This window comes from Silene latifolia, chromosome 6 (assembly GCF_048544455.1).
Source record: "Silene latifolia isolate original U9 population chromosome 6, ASM4854445v1, whole genome shotgun sequence".
NCBI lineage: Eukaryota > Viridiplantae > Streptophyta > Magnoliopsida > Caryophyllales > Caryophyllaceae > Silene > Silene latifolia.
The window spans coordinates 25028222-25049508 of NC_133531.1; the positions used below are offsets into that span (position 1 = coordinate 25028222).

Genomic DNA, 21287 nt, shown 5'->3' on the forward strand with positions numbered 1-21287 from the left:
CTAAAGAGACCAAGTGAAGTAATCATAAGAGTATATTCTTAAGATAACTACACGAGGAGACCAAAAGAAAGTTTTGGAAGAGAAATGACTAATGTAAAGTCTTAACAAGTTTTTGACTAAGTTTATGAAGCATTTGACCAATAGTTTCAACCTTGAGATTTACTTAAGAGCCTAAATGAATCATAGTAACATACTAGTTATAATCGAATTGCAAAGATTGATATACCGATATCTTCAATGACCAAGTTTTAACCACGCAAATGTCATTGCTTAACCTCACTATGAAATGGTTAAACCTCCTTCCAAAAGGGTATTTGCGAAGGACGTATTCTAGACATTGTTTATATTTGAATAATGACTTTACTACACATCATTATAACATGAGTGTGTTGGAGATTTAAAATCTCTTTACGAAAGGTTGAGATGAGACCACTTCAAAATAGGTATTTTGAAAGGATATGATGGAACATATATGGTTTTATTCTAATAACTTGGCAATACAATTTATATTTCAATTCTTGAATAAATTTCGATTGAGAAGTCAATTTCGAAATGTGTAGAATTGAGTGGGAGTTAGGAAATTCTCATGTGAAGACATGGAATTTAGTGGGAGCTATCATCCTTTGAATATTTACGACTCATCACTCATTAAAGAATGACGAGCTAATACCTTCTTTCATAAAGAAGCATTTGAGTTTTCAATTCTGGATGAAAATGGACTATGATGAATCCAATTACATCAAGGGATGTTGGATTAGTATTAAGAGATACACATCGTATCAACATTCACATAGGTTATTCATATAGATGAAAATGGAATTACCATTAGCAGTCATGGTCGTTCATTGAATCTATGAACGGTTGATCTCATGATTATTAGTAACTAATGTTTCCGCCATTAGAATAATCATGTACATGTCCAATTATGAATCATATGCATAAGAGCATGATGATTGATTGGTAAGCCATAATAGAAACGTCATGAATTCTCAAGTAGAATCCGATGAGCGATTTCGGTGTTTGACGGAATACTCCATTATGTGATAAGAGGTTGCACATATTATAGAAAGTCCGAGCACATGTGAGGATTTATGAGAATCCCAGATCTTTCAAGCCTAGAAAGAGAAATAAGAAGTTTTTTGGAAAGATGCTTAGTTGAATAAGAAGTTATTCAAAAGTTAATCTTTCCTAGTTAAGCTAGGACTTGTGAGAAGTGCTAAAGCTAATAATCTTGACAAATTGTTACAAGATTCTACAAAACATATACCTAGTGCATTGTGTGTGGATGGAATACTTGATCAGTGCAAGTTATTTCATTCATCACAAATTCGTTCGTTATGTGATAGTCGATAAGAAAGTTCTTTCAAGTTAAAGAACCGAAACCAAGGTCGGAAACCTTGATGTGTACTTGGTAAGTTTCATGCTATGAGAGAGAACATGAATGTGAAGGAAATTGCAAGTGTAAGAAGTTTGAACACATGGACACATGGCATGTTAAACTTCTATTGCAATCAATAAGTGTTTACACTTACGATATACATCACAAGGTTGTAATATGATATTGACTACCCGAGTGTGATGTCGACATTTGTCGTTTGAGTTATTATTAACTCACCTTGTACATTGTTATATCCAAACGGGTTGTGAAGACAATTGAACCCCGTTAAAGTGAACATGGATTAACATTGTATTTGCCCATAGTTACTTGTATGAGGTGACGTCTCGAAGTGACTAGAGTGTGATGCGATTGATGGCAAGTTCAAGTGCCATAGAGTCATGTGAGATGACTAGTCGATCACATAGGCGGACTATTAGGAACATTTTGTCGGGCCTTATGACCGCTTATAGAGTTCGGCAAATTTATATAGCCTGGTCGTGGCGAGAGCTACTATAGTATTTAAATGAGTCGATTCTTTTGACTAAAGACTATTCTCCTAAGATGGCACGATTTGATTAACTTTGATTTGTGTTACTACGACCTTCGTAAATGGGGTCAAAGGGGCATATTTTGGGTTATGATGGCTGTGGCTAGTCGAAGGGAATGAGTGCGATAGGAATTGTCCATCCCTAGTCAGGGTTATAACAATATCTCAGGGCCACTCGAGGAGTAATGAACTGGAAATGCGTGGCCACGCTCGGAAAGTATCTATGATAGATAAGTCCGGTCAATCAGTTATTCTCCAGATCGAGGAAACCACTCTCGATATGATCACTTGCAAGTACGACCTGAAAGACACCTTGCATTGAGTGGGAGATAGTAATAGGACAAGAGAATTGGTGACGCACACTTGTCGAGGACAAGTGGGAGATTGTTGGAATATGTGTCCTCCGACAATAATGCGATCACGACTGTTGATCATGATGATCACATGTTTAAATCTCATTATAAAGAATACAATTGGGAAGTAATATTGTTACTGTCAACTGGTCAACATATATCGGTAATGATTGGCTGACTAGAGTTTGACATTCTTGTCGTGCGACGGTGGTGATCGATTGACCCCTAGGTCATACCTATAGGGCAACACTCTTAATTGATTATTTAATTAATCGTATAATGTTACGAGTTAATTAAATTACTTGAAAATTGACGGACTATTTTGGAAGTAAAATTTACGTATCAAATTAAAATGTGATTAAATGAGATACGGTCTGAGTAATTGAATTGTATCATTACTCGGATGAAATTAATGTTTAAAGAAACAATCGAAATTGAATGAATTATTATAAATACAATCTGTTGTGATTTATAAATGGTAAAATATTTTGGCACAAGTAATTATGAAATTACTAAGTCGATTTTTGTATGTGACGTATTTTTATTAATACGTTGATTTTTAATATGTTAAAAATACATCACGAATTTATGTCACATATGACATGTGACATATTGACAATTGACAAAAATAATATGGAATCCATATTATCAAGTGGGCCGAAAATTAGAGGGTTTTTAAGCTAATTATATGTTGATTGTAATTAGTGGAGGGCATGATGATTACCCTAGTCACTAGCCATGCAACCCTATTGTTTATTGTGAAGAACAATTTTTCCATGCATTGGCTCCCCAAAATCCCTCCTCTTACACGGTTTTGAGAAGACAAAAACCCATCATGGTTTTTCTATAATTTTTACCTAATAATATACAAAATGTTGTAAATTATTATTCATTCATTCACTCATCCAAAAAAATACAATTTCTAGAGAGAATAAAAAACCTCCTCTTCTTCTCTCTATAAACCGAAATATTTAAGTGTTTATAAATATTTTTGGTTCAATTTTCTACTAATTAATATTATACTAGTTCATGTAATATTAATTATATTAAGGGTAAGCTTTGGGTATTAATCCTAAGGAGAGATCCTATACTTGGATCTTGGTTCTTCCATTTAAGGATAGCACAAGAACAAAAGAAAAGGAGATTTCTTTTGTGCCCATAAAACCGAAATCACCAATGTAAGGACATGATTTCTCCTCTATTTTTAATATTGTTTGCATGCATAAAATCCGTATTTAATTTTATGACAAATTAATTTAAACATATATGAGTATGTTAGTATGTATAAAGATCTACATTTCCTTCACCCGCCACGGAAGGGGATGTGCACATTAATGGGACAGGGTTATCGCTCGGTATGATGAGCGGGGATTTGGTGGGCATGGCTGCGGTCCCCCACTGGCAGGGCTGATCCTGTGGACAGTCGGTGACGGAGATTGATTGGTGTGGGTGATTGTGTGTGACTGTTTGAGCTGTGTTGTTTACTGTACTGTTGGTTATATAAATTGTGTGAAAGTACTGACCCCGTTTAATGTTTTAAAAACGGCGGTGATCCATTCGGGGGTGGTGAGCAGTTATTGAGCAGGTATGATATGACGCGTATGAGATAGCTGGGATGAGTCATCACGTGGCAGTTAGAAGTCTTCCGCTGTGTTAGACAGGTTTTGTAGCTTTGATAGTTTTAGCAGTAGACCGTCTGAGAACCTTGTATTTCAGTTTATCAGTTTTGGTTTTGATCATGTAATCACTTAAACTATGTTTACTTTTAAAGTACATTTCTTTATTGTCTTATGATTATCATTGCCTCGGGTAACCGAGATGGTAGCACTTCCATGCCTTAAGTGGTCCTAGTAAGGCACTTGGAGTATGGGGGTGTTACAGCTCAGTCTTTTATGTGATTGTTGCGTCTTTCCTAAACTGAAAGTGCAGTCTTCTGTACTGACTTTTGTGCTTTACAATACTCATTTTGCAGTCTTCTAAAAGCTATTTACGAGACACTTTAATATGGTCTTGGATCCTTCCTACATCTCCTATATATACTTCCATTTTCTACCATTTCAGAACACACATCACAACTATTCTCTCTCTTCTCTCTTCTCTCTATCTGTCACTAAACTCTATACTCTATTTTCATAGCTGATTTCTGGCAACATTCTGGTACTAGTCCTCAATCTGAGTCTTTATCATATACTTTAGACTCGGAGGTCGTGTAACCCTAGGGGTTGGTTGCCAAGAGGCCGTGTGTATCGACCGGGGCAAATTCAACTTTATGGCAGTGATTCTTATCACGCCACGACTTCTATCTCTGCCGGTTCTGTAAGTTTTACCATTCATTGTTTTCTTAATAGTGATACCGCCTACATGGTAGGCAAGAATAGTTATTTTCATCCCAATCAACATAGTTGATCATACTTCAAAATCATAAATCCAAAATCTATTTGACCCATTAATTATAAACCCTAATAAATTTCCCAATTAATTATACAATCAAGTATATTCTATCTAATTAAATTAGATAAGCTAACATATTTTAATCACAACATCATTAAATCCCCATATATTCTACATGTATTTCAATTTTTATCAAGGAGAAGTATCTTACCTTGGTGTAAATTATGCCAATAATAACATACAACTAATTTTGCAAGAAATTTGCTTATCATAGTTTAAAAGTATCATGGTGAGGAGATTGGATATGAGTCATGGTGGAGAGAAAAATTTGAAAGAGTTACTGGATGTTTTGGGAAAAAAGGAAAGTAGCCAATGAAGAGGGTGATGAGTGATGAAATATGCATACAATATGTTTGTAACCACGCGCGTGTTTTTTTGGTGTATTTGTCGCAAATCTGAAGTTTTTTTATCAACTAGTTTTATACCTTGCAAAATTGCACGGGATTAGATGTTTAATTACTTGACCAAATGTTTAAATATTGAAAATTAAAATTGCACATAATTATAAAATTTGAAATATATTAAGTTGTTAAAACTCTTATACAAATATATTGAGAAATATGTACACAAAATGATGATTTAATCATCTGTATATAAATGAAATAAGAATCAATTTGATTTCTAGAAATTAAAGTTTAATCAACATTGTTAGAAAGGTATACCAATGGCTTGAAAAAACAAAACAACTTCAGAAAATTAAACAATTTTAGTAGGTGGGGCCTATCTAATTTTTTTCTTAATTTATATCGGCCAATCAAATTCCTCTAAATAACTTGGCTTTTATAGTATAGAGATTTGTCGCTTTTGCAAATTGAATTGTTTTTGTTGCAGATTGTCAATCAATTTGAGAAGTGGGGGTGGCAGTAGAGCGACAGGGTTGTTTAGTGTATTTTTACCTATTTTGGTTATTTAATATAGAAGGTTAATAACGTCATTTACTCAGACATTATTAGTAATTCTTGGACGACAAAAAGAAAAAAGTTATTGTGAGGTGCCAAGGAAAACATGGTTGAAGAGTTGTAGTGAGGGAGTGGTGGCCGTTGTCCATCTTTACAAAATAAATCAACTCGGCATACAACATAAGCCGAGTCCACGAGAAAGTAAACTCGACTTGATAACTAAACCGGTTTATTATATATGGTCGACCTTTTTGTCTTTTCTATTTAGCATCCTACCCTTTGTTATTAAACTCTCTATCCGAATCGTAGGATCTTATGATTTTATGATCCAAAAAGTTTGTGAGTGATCTCGATCCTTGTAGGAGTTTTATGTTGTAGGATCTTACGATTCAACTTGTCTCAATTTTTTTAAAAGTAAAATTTTAACCCCATCCTACAACTCTAACATTAATTATACAGCCCGTCCTATATAAGTAACATTTTCAATTTTTGGGTAACTAAAATTTTATACAAAGATATTGAGCAACAGTATAATTGGAGCCCTCCGACTCGTCTATGGTTCATAACCAAGATAAGCACTCTCGGAAGCTGGCGCTCTGTTCCAAAGGATAGAAGAACAATCCTTCAAGAAAAACAGGACACACAAGGTAAAACCAATACATAGAACGCAAAGCAAACAAGGCGGCATAACGCTCTTACATAATACGCTTGTGTTCATCTGATAGCATGCCCCTTTAATATTAAAAATGCAGATGCTCAAATTTGCAACCTAGGGCTACACAAAAATCAAAATGGACAAATTAAATGAACTTAATGAAGTGATATAAACTACTCCGTAATAAACTACGCAAACCTTATTTCAGAGACGGATGAACAAGAAGTGGGAGCGGCGGGATCAGCAGACAAATGTCTTTGAATCATTAAAACCGGGATTTTCATTTCCTCAATTGCACACAAAGCCAACTCATATGTTTCTCCGACCTCAGGAGCTGGATCCATTATCCTTCAGTCATGGGAATGACGAGCTGGATCCATTATCCTTCAGTCATGGGAATGACATTAGATCCTTGACTCCGTATCCTTTGAACAACAACAAGCTCTCCGAATACTTTTCCACTTCAAAAAACAAGCTCTTAGACTTAAACAACTTATGCACTTGGCAAGTAGCGATGTTGTAGGAATTCTTCCCACAAATAAGACGGCCGCCTCCATCAGTCTCACAATAGAATACGTTTTTCCACGAGTAAACATGGGCGGTTGAGCTGAATAGTTTATACCCAAATATGCTTGAATTTCCCGAAAACCACATAGTCCATTCCCCCTTTTCCAGCACCCTTATGTTGGACCTTACAGAGGAAATACTGAAAATCGCTAGTGACTCCCCAAGAAGAAACAGGGCACTTGACGACTCTCTTTCGTTAGAAGCAAAGGGCAGCTCCGAAATAGTGAATTTTTCATTATCAAAGTTAAAGGAAATAAGATGAGTTGATTTTTTCCGCTGGTTACTATTCTGATATTGATCCTTTCCAAGCCAATGTGCTTCCCCTTTAAAGTAAGTCGCATTTGATTTATACCTGTGGCTATAGCCCTTTAACAAACGCTTAACATACGGAAAGTCAATATTAAATCCATTGTTTCTAACAGTCCATTGTTGATCACTAAGTGTATAAACTGCAACATGAATCTTAGTAGTCTCGTCAGCTTGACCTTTTCCAAATTTGATCGCAACCACTTTATAATCGTTACTATTAGGGGCGAACCCAAAAATATACATAGCGGTGTCGGGCAAATTCGGAGGAAGTGGGGTTTTAGGAAGAAACAATGATTTGCGAATACAAGGGTTCAACAAGCTTAAATTTCTGGTGTGATGTTTCACTAATAGCAGCCCATCACAAATCCCTGCGATATAAAACCCGCCATATAGCCAGGGTATCCTAAAAATACGAGAAGTCTTTCTAAGAGTGTTAGCCTGAAGAACAGTCGAAAAACACTCTGTATTTTCATCGCGTACTGATCCCTTGACGACTACAAAGTTTTTATTGTTGTCGCAGTTAACACTGGTATGTTTAAGATGCATGGATATGAAATGTGGGTGATCAATAATCGAGCACCAAGATTTACAGACGCATCTGAATTTCAATACGGTTTTCACTGGCAAATTTGCGAAAACGTGAGTCAATATTTCCGGTGGCATATAAGACAGCAAGAAAATTGAGCTCAAATTTTCAGAGGCGGTTTGCAAAGTTTTGGCTTTCTTCTCGGTGTTCATTGTTTCCATAATTTTACAGGACTAAGTTTACGACCGAACAGTAAGAAATTGGCGAGGGATAAATTACGGCGATTGGGTTAATTGGAGCTTGTAAAAGGATTTATACAGATGTGGAATGATGGATGAGTCGATGTTAGGTCAAATCTATTTTTCCTGGATTGGCCCAAAATTGTACGTAATTTTTGGAGTGTTTGGTTCACCCCAAAAATTACGTACAATTTTGGGCCAATCCAGGAACATTGTGTGATATAGAGTACTTTTTTTTAATTCGTGTAGTACATACGTGGCTTCATCACAATCACCCTAAGATAATTGGGGTTGTTTGATTGAGTACTTTGGAATAAACTGGAATGGAGTTTAACTATTCAAATGATCGGTCTATTTTCGGATGAAGTTAGATCTCTAACAAATTCTAACTTGTTTTTTTTTCTTTTTTTTTTGTTTTTTTTTTTCTGGAAATGTGGTTTAAATCCAACCTAAATTACCAAAATAAGGTTTGGTGTGTTTAAAGCTATTTACATAAGATGGTCCACGTCATGAAAGTCTAGGGGAAAGTCGCTATGCCACTTAGCTACTTATCTATTTCCATTTTTATTTAAAGTTACAAGTTAGTCGATATGACATATTGATTGGAGTACTAAAAGTTGGTTGTTGTAAGTGATAAGGTCTTTTATCTCTTAAACAAATAGTTAGAGCTTTGATTCCTTACTCTTGTAAATGAAAAAGCCAAACTGAAGGAGTCAACTCATTAGCCACCGTTGTCGGTAGAAGATACTAATAATACTGATCAACACCCAAAAAAACATATCGACTGAAGTAACCAAGACAAAAACAGAGTACATTGCACTAGCTAATTCATTGCTTTAGTGGTTTAAGTCGGCTTAACATGTCTTCAGTAAGCACACCTAAAAAAAGGTATAACTTACATCAAATATACTCCATTACTCCGTAAGTATATAACTCAAGTATTCAGCAAGACATAATAAAAACATTAGGGGAAAGTAAACAAGTCTTAAAACAATAATGCAGCTGATGCCTTCTGTTTTGTAGCCATAACAATCAACAGCAACAAATCCAAGATATTAAAACCAAAAAAGCTAAAATAATCATGAAAAAACAATAGCAAAGAGTAGAAATGGCCATATTCATTATCCATCTTCATACTATTCTCTTATTCAAGGGAACGACATCAGATCCTTGGCTCCGTATTCCTTGTATAACAGCAAGCTCTCTGAATACGTTTCCAATTCTATATACTTGCTCTTCGATTTTACTGACTGTCGGACTTGACAAGTAACAATGTTGTAGGAATTCTTCCCACAAATAAGACGGCCACCATCACTCTCACAATAGAAAACTTTTTCCTTCGAGTACTTAAAGGCGTAGGAGCTGAATAATTTATATCCATCGTCACTTGAAGATCCAAAAAACCGCAGAGTCCACACACCATTTTCCAGCACCCTTATGCTGGAACTTACCGAAGAAATACTGAAAATCGCTAGTGACTCCCCTCGAAGAAACAGAACCCTTGATGAGTCTTCTTCGTAGGAAGCAAAGGGCAGTTCCGAAAAGGTGAATTTTTCCGTGTCAAAATCAAAGGAAACAAGATGAGTTGATTGATTACTCTGCTCGTAAATATCCCCATGTAGATTATTTCCGAGCCAGTGTGCGGCACCTTGAAAGTAAATCGTATTTGATTTACTACTGAGGCAATTATTACCCTTAAACAAACTCTGAAGATACGAACGATCAATATTCAACCCATCATTTCTAACGGTCCATTGTTGATCACTAAGTGCATAAACTGCAACATACATCTTAGTCTCATTACCCTCATCATTTTGTCGAAATGTGATTGCGACCACTTTATAATCCTTGCTACCAGGGGCGAACCCAAAAATATACATAGCATCGCTGATCAAATTGGGGGGAAGTGGGTTCGTGGGAAGAATTAATGATTTGCGAATACTAGGGTTCCACAATCTTAATTCTTTCTTGTAACAAGGAGGACCATATCGTCGCACTAGGAGTAACCCATCACAAGCCCCTAAAATGTAGTATCCATATATATCCGATATCCTAAAAATGCAATCGTTTGTTTTAAGAGTATCACTTTGAAGAACTGTCAATGAGCACCCTCTTGCTCCCGATAGTCCCAATCTCTTAAGGGCGAATAATAATTTATCCTTGTTGCGACAAACACGGGTGTAGTTAAGATGCATGGAAACAAAATTAGGGTGATCGATGATGGAGCGCCATAATTTACATACGCATCTGAATCTCATTAGGGTTTCCACACGCAAATTTGTGAGAATTTGAGTCACCAATTCCGGTGAAACGTAACTGTTTACCGACATCATGGGTGAACTTTTTTCCGATGTTTCGCTAGTTGTTTCGTGAGTTTTGGCCTTCTTGTTCTTCATTGTTTTGCTATTTGTTTGCCAAGTTTTGGCCTTCTTGTTCTTCATTGTTTTGCTAGTTGTTTGCCGAGTTTTGGCCTTCTTGTTCTTCATTGTTTACACAACAATAATGTTTTTTTTTCTAAAAGTAAAAAAAAAATCAATTATTAGTCATATGAACTAGTACATAGATATATAAGTTGACTAATATGCCTAATAAATAGCATTTTGTTAATAATTAAGTTAACGGCATTTAGTTTGCATTATACGTGGGTCACGCCCACTTCATGTAGTTCATCAATTAGGGTAGTCTTTAACTTAAGCCTATAAATAGGCTATCGATAATCGATGTAATGTTGGGCGTCTTGGAAATAGTAGAGGCACAAACCAAAAATAGCCTCTTAATTACTCTATATAGCCAATAAATTAAATATAGTGTCGATTATTCATTTTGTATAAAACAATTGCATAGACGTAAAATTTGATAATATCTCTCGTCCTTGTTCGCTATACCCATTTTTACTTTAAAAGTAGCCTCTTCCGATCCTCTGTCCCATTTGGTGTCCCATTCTGTGTGCCACACCACTTAGCTTATAACACCTCAACAAATTAATATATATATATTGTAATATTTTATTTTGCCACAAGTGATATGTCGAAATGTAAGTGGTGTGGCACACAGAATGGGACACTAAAGTGGGACAGAGGATCCTCACTGCCTCTTCCGAGTTTTTTTTTTAAGCAAAAATTTCAATTAAACTTTCATAATCAACATTCTACAATAAATCTCCCTATGGCTATCAATGCTAGTCCATTAAATCTCTCTTGCAACGAACTAAACTAAATAAGATTAGGATCACTTTGTCAGATTGTTGTGAGAATCGCAATGCACAAACCAAAAATGGCCAAACATCTAATCAATATTCAATCATAAGTTATGGTCTTTAGACAAGAAATTGATTAGTTTTCTCCTAGTTACCCTTTATTAAAAGAAAATTTTAATCAACATCTAATCAATATTCAAACATCTAATCAATATTCAACCAAAGTCATAAAATTAAAATAAAAATTTACCTGATATTTCTCCTAGTTACCCTTTACTCCTTTAGACAAGAAATTGATGAGTTTTTATTGATTTGTTTAAAAAAATAATAATAATTAGAACTTTTGTTAGATGGTTATTCTAATTTGGAAGAAAATTTGAGAGAATACAAGTGATTACTTTGAATTTGAGAGATATATAATCAGAAGATAAGAAGGCTTTAGGTATACGAGATGAGATTAACGGGAATCTTAAAGGCTATATTGGGAACTTTACGCTTGATTGATTGATAATTTAATATCTTAAAGTTTAAACGTTGGAGTATTACGAAGTCAGTGATACGGAGATCTGGAGAAGTTTTAGGTTTTTTCTTTTTTTTTTTTTTTTTTTTTTTTTTTTTTTTTTTTTTTTTTTTTTTTTTTTTGATGAACTTACAGAGAGAATTCCTTTGTTGGGCCCAAATTTTGGAGGCTCTGTTTCTGGGCTCAGGCTGAACCGGCCCATAACCGCTGGGGAGATAGTCGGAGATGGTGGACATTAGGTCGATTGAAAGTAGGGTTTTATTCAAATGGGCGCTAGGTTTGCACAAAACGTTACGAAACTGGATTGTTTGTGTATGTAGAAACTGTATAAAGATGAACTTAATTTACATTGAATGATTGAGACCGTATATATACAATGCTAGACTAGATCACAAGTTAGCTATAAATCCTAAGATACAAGAATCACAAGATAATATACAATCTTGGATAATAAGAAACAAATAACTAAATACAATATATTATGTTAAAGGAGATCGTAACTAAAGATTACGTATTATCTTCAATACGCTCCCGCAAGATGGACGTGCCCGAGGAAAGACCAATCTTGAGCAAAATAGGATACAAAACGGGGCGTCCAAGAGGCTTAGTTAACGCATCAGCTAGTTGATCATTTGCCGAAATGTGTTGCACCCGTAAAAGCCCTTTGTTAACTTGTTCACGAACAAAATGAAACGCAAGGGCGACATGCTTCATCCACGAGTGAAACACGGGATTAGCCGAGTAAGAAGTGGCACCCAAATTGTCACAATAAAGAACTGGGGGTGCTGTAACACGAAAGTTCAACTCGGATAGTAAGGAACGAAGCCACATTACCTCAGAGGTGACTGCGGCTACGGCACGAAACTCGGCCTCAGTTGAGGAAAGAGCAAGAGCTCGTTGCTTCTTATAAGACCAGGAGATCGGGTTGCGGCCGAGGTACACAATATAGTCAGTAGTGGAGACAAAATCGTCTTTGTCACTGGCCAGTCAGCATCACAGAAGGCGTGTAGAGACAATGGAGTGTCATGATGAAGATTAATGCCAACAGTAAGCGAGCCCTTGAGATAACGAAAAAGGCGTTTTAAGGCTAGCCAATGGGACTCTTGAGGATCCTGCAAAAACTGAGCTAGCTTGTTTACAGCAAAGGCAATGTCGGGTCGGGTAAGTGAAAGATATTGAAAGCTGCCAACAGCTGCACGGTAGTCAGATGGGTTGGGAATTGAGTGGCCTGTCGTGAGCGTAAGGGGAGGGTAGGGACTCATGGGTGTAGTGGTGGGTTTGGAATCAAACATATTTGTGCGAGTAAGGATATCATGGATGTATTTGGTTTGGGTGAGACGGAGGCCAGAGGGTGTAGGTGCAACTTCAATACCAAGAAAGTATGACGGAAATCCCAAATCTTTGAGAGAAAAGCGAGTAGCAAAGGATGTGAAGAAGTGAGAAAGAGACGAGGAAGGGGGACCAGTGACGATAATATCGTCAACATAGACTAGAAGATAAATAGTAACAGAATTTTTGTGGTAGAGAAAAAGAGACGGGTCAGAGAGAGATTGCTTGAAACCGTACGAAAGTAAGTAATTTTTCAATTCATTATACCAAGCTCGAGGAGCTTGTTTAAGACCGTATATTGCTTTAGAAAGTTTGCAGACATAATTTGGAAAAGAAGGATTAACAAAGCCAGGAGGCTGAGACATGAAAACAGTTTCAGATAACGTACCTTGAAGAAAGGCATTGTTAATATCGAGTTGCTTGAGGGACCAACCACGGGCGAGTGTAAGAGAGAGAATAAGGTGCACAGTGACGGGTTTAACTACGGGACTGAAGGTCTCAGAATAATCAACACCCGGCCTTTGATGAAAATCCTTAGCAACAAGACGAGCCTTGTACTTGTGAATGGTATTGTCCGGGTTATATTTGACCCGGAAAACCCATTTGCAGCCGATAACATTGTAAGAGGTGTCAGGAGGAACAAGAGACCACGTCTTGTTTGCTAGGAGAGCCGAGTATGCATCAGACATGGTAGCTTGCCATTTGAGACCAGACAAAGCAGATTTGAGTGTGACGGGAGGGAGAGTGGCAGTAGAGAGGTGAGATAACTTGGCATATTTGGGATTGGGGCAGCGAATGTTATTCATGAGCCGTGTAGTGACTCGTGAGGCAGGGACAACACCATGGTCAGGTGGCGGTGCAGAAGGAGGAGAAGGGGGCTCTTGCTCCTTGGTAGAAGGAGAGGGACCAGAGGGAGTGCGAGGAGATGTTGCAGGGGAGTTGTGAGGAGGAGTGTCAGGGGGAGGAGTAGATGGCGTGTCGGGTTCCGTGGCAGAGGGAGGGTTTGGAGTAGGTGTAGGAGAGAGGATATGAATTGACAGTGAACACCATTGAGTTGGGGAGCATGTCAAGGAAGGAGTGGCATTGGGACACAAGGTAGGATAGGGAAAATTCAATTCGACAAACTTAACATGTCGGGATGTGTACAGCTTATTAGTGGTGGGATCGAGACAGTAAAAGGCACTTTGTGTCGAGGAGTATCCAACAAATATGCAGGGGACAGATTTCGGGTCAAGCTTGTGCTTCGTGTAGGGACGAAGCCATGGGTAACATTGTTAAGAAGGGGTGTGGGCATGCGGTTAATCAGGTAGACAGTTGTGACGAATGCATAGGACCAGTAGGTAGTCGGAACAGAGGCGTGTGTGAGAAAGGAGAGTCCCGTTTCGACAATATGAGGGTGTCGTCTCTCAGCAATGCCATTGTGTTCCGCGGTGTGGGGGGAGAAGTGAGATGTGTGATACCATCATTAGTGATGGTTGGTGTGAGTTTTAAGTACTCTCCTCTGTTGTCAGAGAAAATTTGTATAATGAGGCGATTAAAAAATTTCTCAACAAGAGCACGGAATCAAGCAAAGACATGAAATGTATCTGACTTCTTTTTGAGCGGATAGAGCCAGGTATATCGTGTAAAGTGATCGACAAAAACTACATAGTATTTATAAATTGTGCAATGTGATTTATAAATTGGTTTCTAAGGTTCTAGCTAATAGGGCGAAACGGTTTTTGGGCAAGATTGTGTCCGAGAACCAGAGTGCCTTTACTCCTGGTAGGTTAATTAGTGATAATATTCTAGTTGCTTTTGAGCTTTTTGTTCATATGAAGAATACGAGAAGTAGTGGGGGTCATTTGGCGTTGGAGCTTGATATGGCGAAGGCGTATGATCGGGTTGAGTGGAATTTTTTGGAGGCTGTGCTAGTTCGGATGGGTTTTCATGAGCGGTGGGTGAGTATGGTGATGAGGTGTGTTCGGTCGGTAAGTTATTCGGTTCTTATAAATGGGCGAATGTTCGTTCCTTTCTTGCCAGGTCGAGGTCTGCGACAAGGTGATCCATTGTCACCATACTTGTTTATATTATGTGCGGAAGTGCTGTCAGGGATGCTGAGAAGGGCAGCCGAGGTGGGTTCAATTCATGGGGTTAAGATCGCTCCCCACGCTCCGAGTGTACCCCATTTATTCTTTGCAGACGATATTATCATCTTTGTTAAGGCTAAGGAGGCTGAGGCTAGGGAGGTTATGCGTATTCTTGATCGTTACCAGAAGGCGTCGGGGCAGTTGGTGAGTTTGCCGATTACCGTATCGTTTAGCCGCGGTACGAGTCCGGTACGAAGGCAGCTGATCAGTGGGGTACTAGGTGTCAGGCAGGTACTGTGTCAGGAGAAGTATCTGGGGTTGCCTACTGTTTTGGGGAGATCTAAGAAGAGTCTCACAGATCTGATTCGAGACAAGTTAAGTAAGAGGTTGCAGGGATGGAAGGGTTTGTTACTCAGTAAGGCGGGTAAGGAGGTGCTTATAAAGGCAGTGGCCCAAGCTATACCTACTTATGCGATGAGTGTCTTTAGAATTCCGGCTAATTTCTATGACGAGATGCGGTCTCTTGTTTCGCGGTTCTGGTGGGGCACGGAGAATGGTAGGAGGAAGATTCCTTGGGTAGCGTGGAGGAAGCTTTGCTTGCCAAAATGCAGAGGGGGACTCGGGTTTCAGGATTTTATGAAATTTAATAGTGCGATGTTGGGTAAGAAGGCCTAGAGATTACTTACTGATGAGGAAAGTTTGATGACACGTCTGCTGAAAGGTAAATATTTTCCTTCTACTTCCTTTTTGGAGGCGAGTGTGAGAAATAATCCGAGTTATTCTTGGAGAGTATATGTGAGGCTCGGTCGCTGATTTTGTTGGGTCTTCGGCGCAGAGTGGGGGACGGATTGACCACGACGGTGTGGCGGGATGCGTGGGTGGGGGGTTCTCATTCGGGGAAGATTCTCTCGCCTCGAGGGGTGTCTGATCCGGATTTGCGATTGGTGGACCTAATGAAGGACGGGGGTAGGGAATGGGACACTGAGTTGGTTGAGTCGATATTTCTTCCGTTTGAGTGTGAGAGAGTTCTTAGGATGTGGATTTGTGATCAAGTGGTTCATGATGAGTGGTGTTGGAGTGGGGAAAGGGATGAGGTATATTCAGTTCGTTTAGCTTATAGGCTTATCGGGAAGCAGGATGAGGATATGGAGGGGCCATCGAGTGTCGTTTCTGATAGTTGGTTGTGGAATAAGGTCTGGAAAGCCCCTGTCTTACCAAGGATTAAAGAGTTCTTCTGGCAGCTGTGTAATGAAGCTATTCCTACCAGAGGGAATATTTCGATGCGGTTGGGGTCGGTTGGTAATGAGTGTGTTCGGTGTGGGGATTGTGAGAAGACTTGCTTACATGTTGTATGTGGATGTGGATGGGTCGGTGGTGTTTGGGAGGGGTTGGAAGTTGAGGTACCGTCATGTTCAGGGTTTGCGAGGGTTCAGGACTGGGTTGAAGTTGCTTTGAAGGAGCTGGACACACAAGAGCAGGTGATATTCATGATTGGTTGTTGGGCTATTTGGGAGAGGAGAAATAAGGCAATTTTTGAGGATGGGGAATGGAGGGCGGATCTTGTTGTAAGACGGGTGAGGGATTTGGTATGTGAGATGGCAGGGAGGGGGAGTTTGGATATGGCAAGGGAGGTTCGGGGGGTAGTGGAGGATGGAGGTGGTTGGCGGAGGCCGAGAGGTGGGGTGCCAAAGGTGAATGTGGATGCAGCAGTTATGGAGGGTGTGGGTGTGGGGTTGGGTGCTGTATGTCGAAATGACAGGGGGGAGGTTGTGTGGTGTGGCGTGGAGCAAGGGACGTTAGTAATGGACCCAGAAGAAGCGGAAGCAACTGTTATCTTGTATGGTCTCAAAGAGGCACGTCGGATGAATAATCATAGAGTTATCCTGGAAGGTGATTGCTTGAATGTTATCCAAGATCTACAGCAGAAAAGGAAGGGGCACAGTAGTATTTTTTTAATTTACAATGACATTTATGTTTTATGTAATTCTTTTGACAATGTTACGTTTAATTGGTCGCGTAGGAATTCTAATAAGGTCGCTCATGAGCTCGCCCATCTGAGACCATAGTCAATAGGATCTCGTAGGTGGTTGGTGTCTGTTCCGTTGGATATTTCTGATGTAGTTCGTGCCGATTCTGATAATATTATAATTTAAGCCCTTGAGGGTTTAATTAAAAATAAATAAATAATAATAAACCCGTGTATTACTAAATATGACCCTCACCTGTGTGGCTGTGTTTGAGCTGGCAAAAGCTGACCCGACCCGACCGAAATTGATTCGTTAAAACCCGAAAAGTCGGTGAACCGAAATCAAACCGAACCGAACTTGATAACAGCCTTGTTTTTTCTAACCCGAACCCAACATGTGACTCGATATTGAGTAAAACCGATGGAAGGCCCGAGTAATAATGGTCTAAATATGACCAAATTGACCTTCATCTTTGTTGTTTTCACTTAAAACTATAATTAATACACCTATACATTTTTAAACACATCAAAAACTAAATACATAAGATCAAATTTTTACGATGATAACCTGACTTGCTAATAACCCGACCCGACATGAACGGTAACTACCTTGATGAACTCATCACTGATCCGACACGACCTGAACCCGGACCCGACCCGCATTGACCTGCCCGTAATCGACCCGAGTGACCTGATTGCCGCCTTTAGGCCTATGTATCACTTTTTCTTTTTACGGTTATTTATCAAAACATTTAAAAACTGGACAGTGCAATTCTACCCGGTTCAAAACTAGTAATCCTGTCTGGTATGCACCAAAAAAAAAGAGAAATGATAAATACAACCCTTATGTATATATTAAGGAGCCAAAAGAGAAGTAAAACTTTAATATATGCACGCATTAATTACATTGATTTATGTATAATTTAGTCTATAATTTTAAATTAATAACAAATATAGATGATATTAAATGCTTAAATACAACTTACGGTTACCAAAAAAAATAAACTAACATTTGGTTATACTCTTACATAGATTTTTTTTTGTTAAACTACGGGGTCGTTTGGTTGTATATAGGAATTTGTATTGACTAGGAAGTCATAAAACACGTGAATTTGGAATTCATGTGAATTGCAAAAAAATGTTTGGTTGCCATGGAGGAAGTGCAATTCATGTAGGCATTCTAACTTACCTAGGGGGCCTAGGTAAGCAATTTCCTCCATTGTGGAGGAATTGGAATTCATGGGAACTTCCAATTCATGTGAATTGGGGTAACCAAACAACATACCCATTTTGCAATTCACATGAATTTAAGTTCCTGCATTGTTTAGTGGGTAACCAAACGACCCCTACTACTCAAAATATCTTTTTTGATTCTTTCAAAAATATCTTTCTCGATTGGTATAATGTGAAATAAAAAATGCCGAGATGGTGCCGATATTATACCTAAAAAAGTTTTCCAAATTAATAGAGGAGTTCAATTGCCGAAACCTCTAACCTTACCAATCTCAAAATTCCTTCTTTTCATTCTTTTCTATTAACAATTGGAGAGTAGGAAGATGAGGAGACCATCCTTCAATGAATACTTACTTCCTGAATTGTTGATCCAAATCCTCGTAAATTTGCCGGCTAAAACCCTATTAAGATTCAGGTGCGTATGTAAACCTTGGTGCTCTATTATCGATGACCCTTATTTTGTGAACATTCATTCCAAACTGTCCAACAAGAAAAACAAAAATTTAAATTCGAGTGAATTATTAGCGTTCGAGTGTTCAGAAATATTTGGACAAAGGGGGTGTTTGTTGACAATTCGTAAGGCGGACACCCTTTGTATTACTAGGGACATTTTCAAGAGTTCTGAAAGCTTTGTTCTTCATGGAAGTTGTAATTCTTTGATTTTAATAAGCCTCGATCCAAACCACTTGTGTAAAGGAATGAGAATATGTAACCCTAGTATTAGAAAATCGTTGGTACTTCCCCATTGCCCTCTTTTTCCATGGTTCGGCTACTACACTACCTATGTTCTTGGATACGCGTCTCAGACTAAGGACTTTAAAGTCATTGCAATCTCATTTAAGGATAATCGAGGTGTAATGCTTCCAGAGAAGCGTCTTGCAGTTTTCACACTAAATGATCAACAATGGATTGTTAGGAATCGTGATGACTTCAACTTTGACTGTTTGTCTTCTATGCGTTTGTTCGAGCCCTATTATTTCTGTGATGGTGCAGCTCACTGGCTTGGAAGGGGTCCATGTGAGGATAGTAGTAATCAAGATTATAAAGCAACACATCTTGTTTCTCTTGATTTTGATACGGAAAGTTTCACCATTTTGGAACTGCCACATGCGTTGGATAATGAAGATATAATGTCTTCAAGCAATCTGTTTCTTCTTGGGGAGTCATTAGCGTGTTTTTGCATTTCCTGTAAACGGGAATATTTTTGCATTACCTGTAAACGTCTCAGAATATGGGTGTTGAAACAGGAGTGTGGAAAGAGGGAGTGGACTTTATGGTTTTCAGGTCCTTCGAGTGATGATGGTTTTAGTTTGTTCCACTATGATATGCAATCAACAACAAAAAGGTTATTATATTTTGATGGTGGTTATCTCGTTTATGGGAGGAAATCTTATAATATTGCTACAGGCCAAGTGCAGTGGCTTGGAAAGCCTATGAATCCATATCTAGAATCAGAAACGTATAGTAAGAGCTTGGAGTGGTACAATGAAAGCTTGGTGTTGTGCAAAGGATATGGAGTTGAGGATATGCCATGATTCACCAATTCACTGGGGTGAATAACTGGATTCAAAGATAGGTCTATCTCTATTTGTTGCTCTTGATCATGCTTATGCTTATGGCCCTTTATTTGTGATGTGAATGTAGTCGCTATTATTACTCCCTTCATCCCAATCATTTGTTTACTGTTGATTTTAACACTCCTCACAAACAATATAAAAGGTAAACCAATGAATGAAACCGAGGGAGTAAATTTGGCGAATGATAATGGAGTGATTAGAATAATATTTCAACAATATTGAACTAATTTGATTGTAGTTTCTGCTCATTCAAAGGATATTGTAATCTGAGTGTTTTCCGGCTTGCAAATGCGCATTTTTCTTATGTCCTATTGTTGTCTAACAGGTAAGGGAAACTTTACCAACTCGGAAATTAGGATATTGTAACTTTGAATAAAGGACTAATAGAAAACAGTCAGTCGCCTACTCGTAAAGCATAACTTGCAATGCTATGAAACAAGACTCTGATTTACAAGAACTGTTGCATACATTCGCGACTGATCAAAAACTGTGCAACGGTTTGAATCTTCTATTTTCAACGGAGTAGAAGATTTTCCTATTACTTAGCCTTAGGCCTGATGAAATAAAGTAAAATAATGACTCGCAAAAATACTTCTGTTTTTTTAGGCTAATTTGATAACTTATACCGTGGATAATTCCGTTTTTCAAATATTATACCTAGAATAACTTTCTTTAAAACCTTATACCCAAAATATTTTTTTCCTCCAAACTTAATACCAAATCTCATAAAAAAGAAGCGAATTGACTATTTTACCCTTATTAATTAATTTACCCACCTTTCTCCACCACATTCAACCACTAACCCTTATCTTGTCCAACACATTCACCCACCAACCCTCATCTTCATCACATACACTCCACCACCATCACCTTTTTCTACTGCCGCCACTATCACCCTTTCATGCCGGCACATACGATCCACCGACATAGCCAACCTATGTTATAATTCTGAAGATAGAAAAACAGAAAAAAAAAAAAAAAAAGTGAAGACCCGAACAACGGAAGACGACGCGACGACAAGGGGATCAGAATTGGAGGGGAGGATAGTGACGAGCTTGCCGATGAAAAGTGGGGCATAGTCAAGGGAGAAATAAAGGGAATCGGCTACGGCGGATGAGTTGACTCGGGATTGGGGAAGGGGGTGGATTTGACGGAAGAGAGGAAGAGGAAGGAGATGGTGGTGTCGGAGATGATGAGTTTGGGGAGAGGAGGAGGCTGTGTTTGAAAGGCTTTTGACGGATCTGGAGGGTTATTGGGTGGTTCGCGTGCTTGAGGTGGTGATGTGGCGGGTGTGTGGGAAATAGTGGTGATAGGTTAGGGAAAAGGGGCGGAAGATCAGAGCAGGCGGCGGGAGGACAATCGTGGATGGCGGTAATGGCACCAATGGTGGTGTTGAGGGTTTTTAATGGTGAACCTATGGGTTAATAGGTGGGGGGAAATGGGGATGATGTTTAATTATTAAGGGGTAAATTC

General features: G+C 38.5%; 3 protein-coding genes across 3 annotated transcripts; 1 reads left to right on the plus strand and 2 right to left on the minus strand.

Moving 5' to 3' along the window:
- Positions 1-6673: 6673 nt before the first annotated feature.
- On the minus strand, positions 6674-7906 carry LOC141587857 (F-box/kelch-repeat protein At3g06240-like). Its single transcript, XM_074409325.1, has one exon. It carries the CDS (start codon positions 7904-7906, stop codon positions 6674-6676), a length of 1233 nt encoding a protein of 410 aa, XP_074265426.1.
- A 1166-nt stretch (positions 7907-9072) lies between these two features.
- LOC141587858 (F-box/kelch-repeat protein At3g23880-like) lies at positions 9073-10410 on the minus strand. The gene has a single exon (XM_074409326.1). It carries the CDS (start codon positions 10408-10410, stop codon positions 9073-9075), a length of 1338 nt encoding a protein of 445 aa, XP_074265427.1.
- Positions 10411-18935: 8525 nt separating this feature from the next.
- On the plus strand, positions 18936-19772 carry LOC141587859 (uncharacterized). The gene has a single exon (XM_074409327.1). The coding sequence runs from the start codon at positions 18936-18938 to the stop codon at positions 19770-19772; it is 837 nt and encodes a 278-aa protein (XP_074265428.1).
- The last annotated feature ends 1515 nt before the right edge of the window (positions 19773-21287 follow it).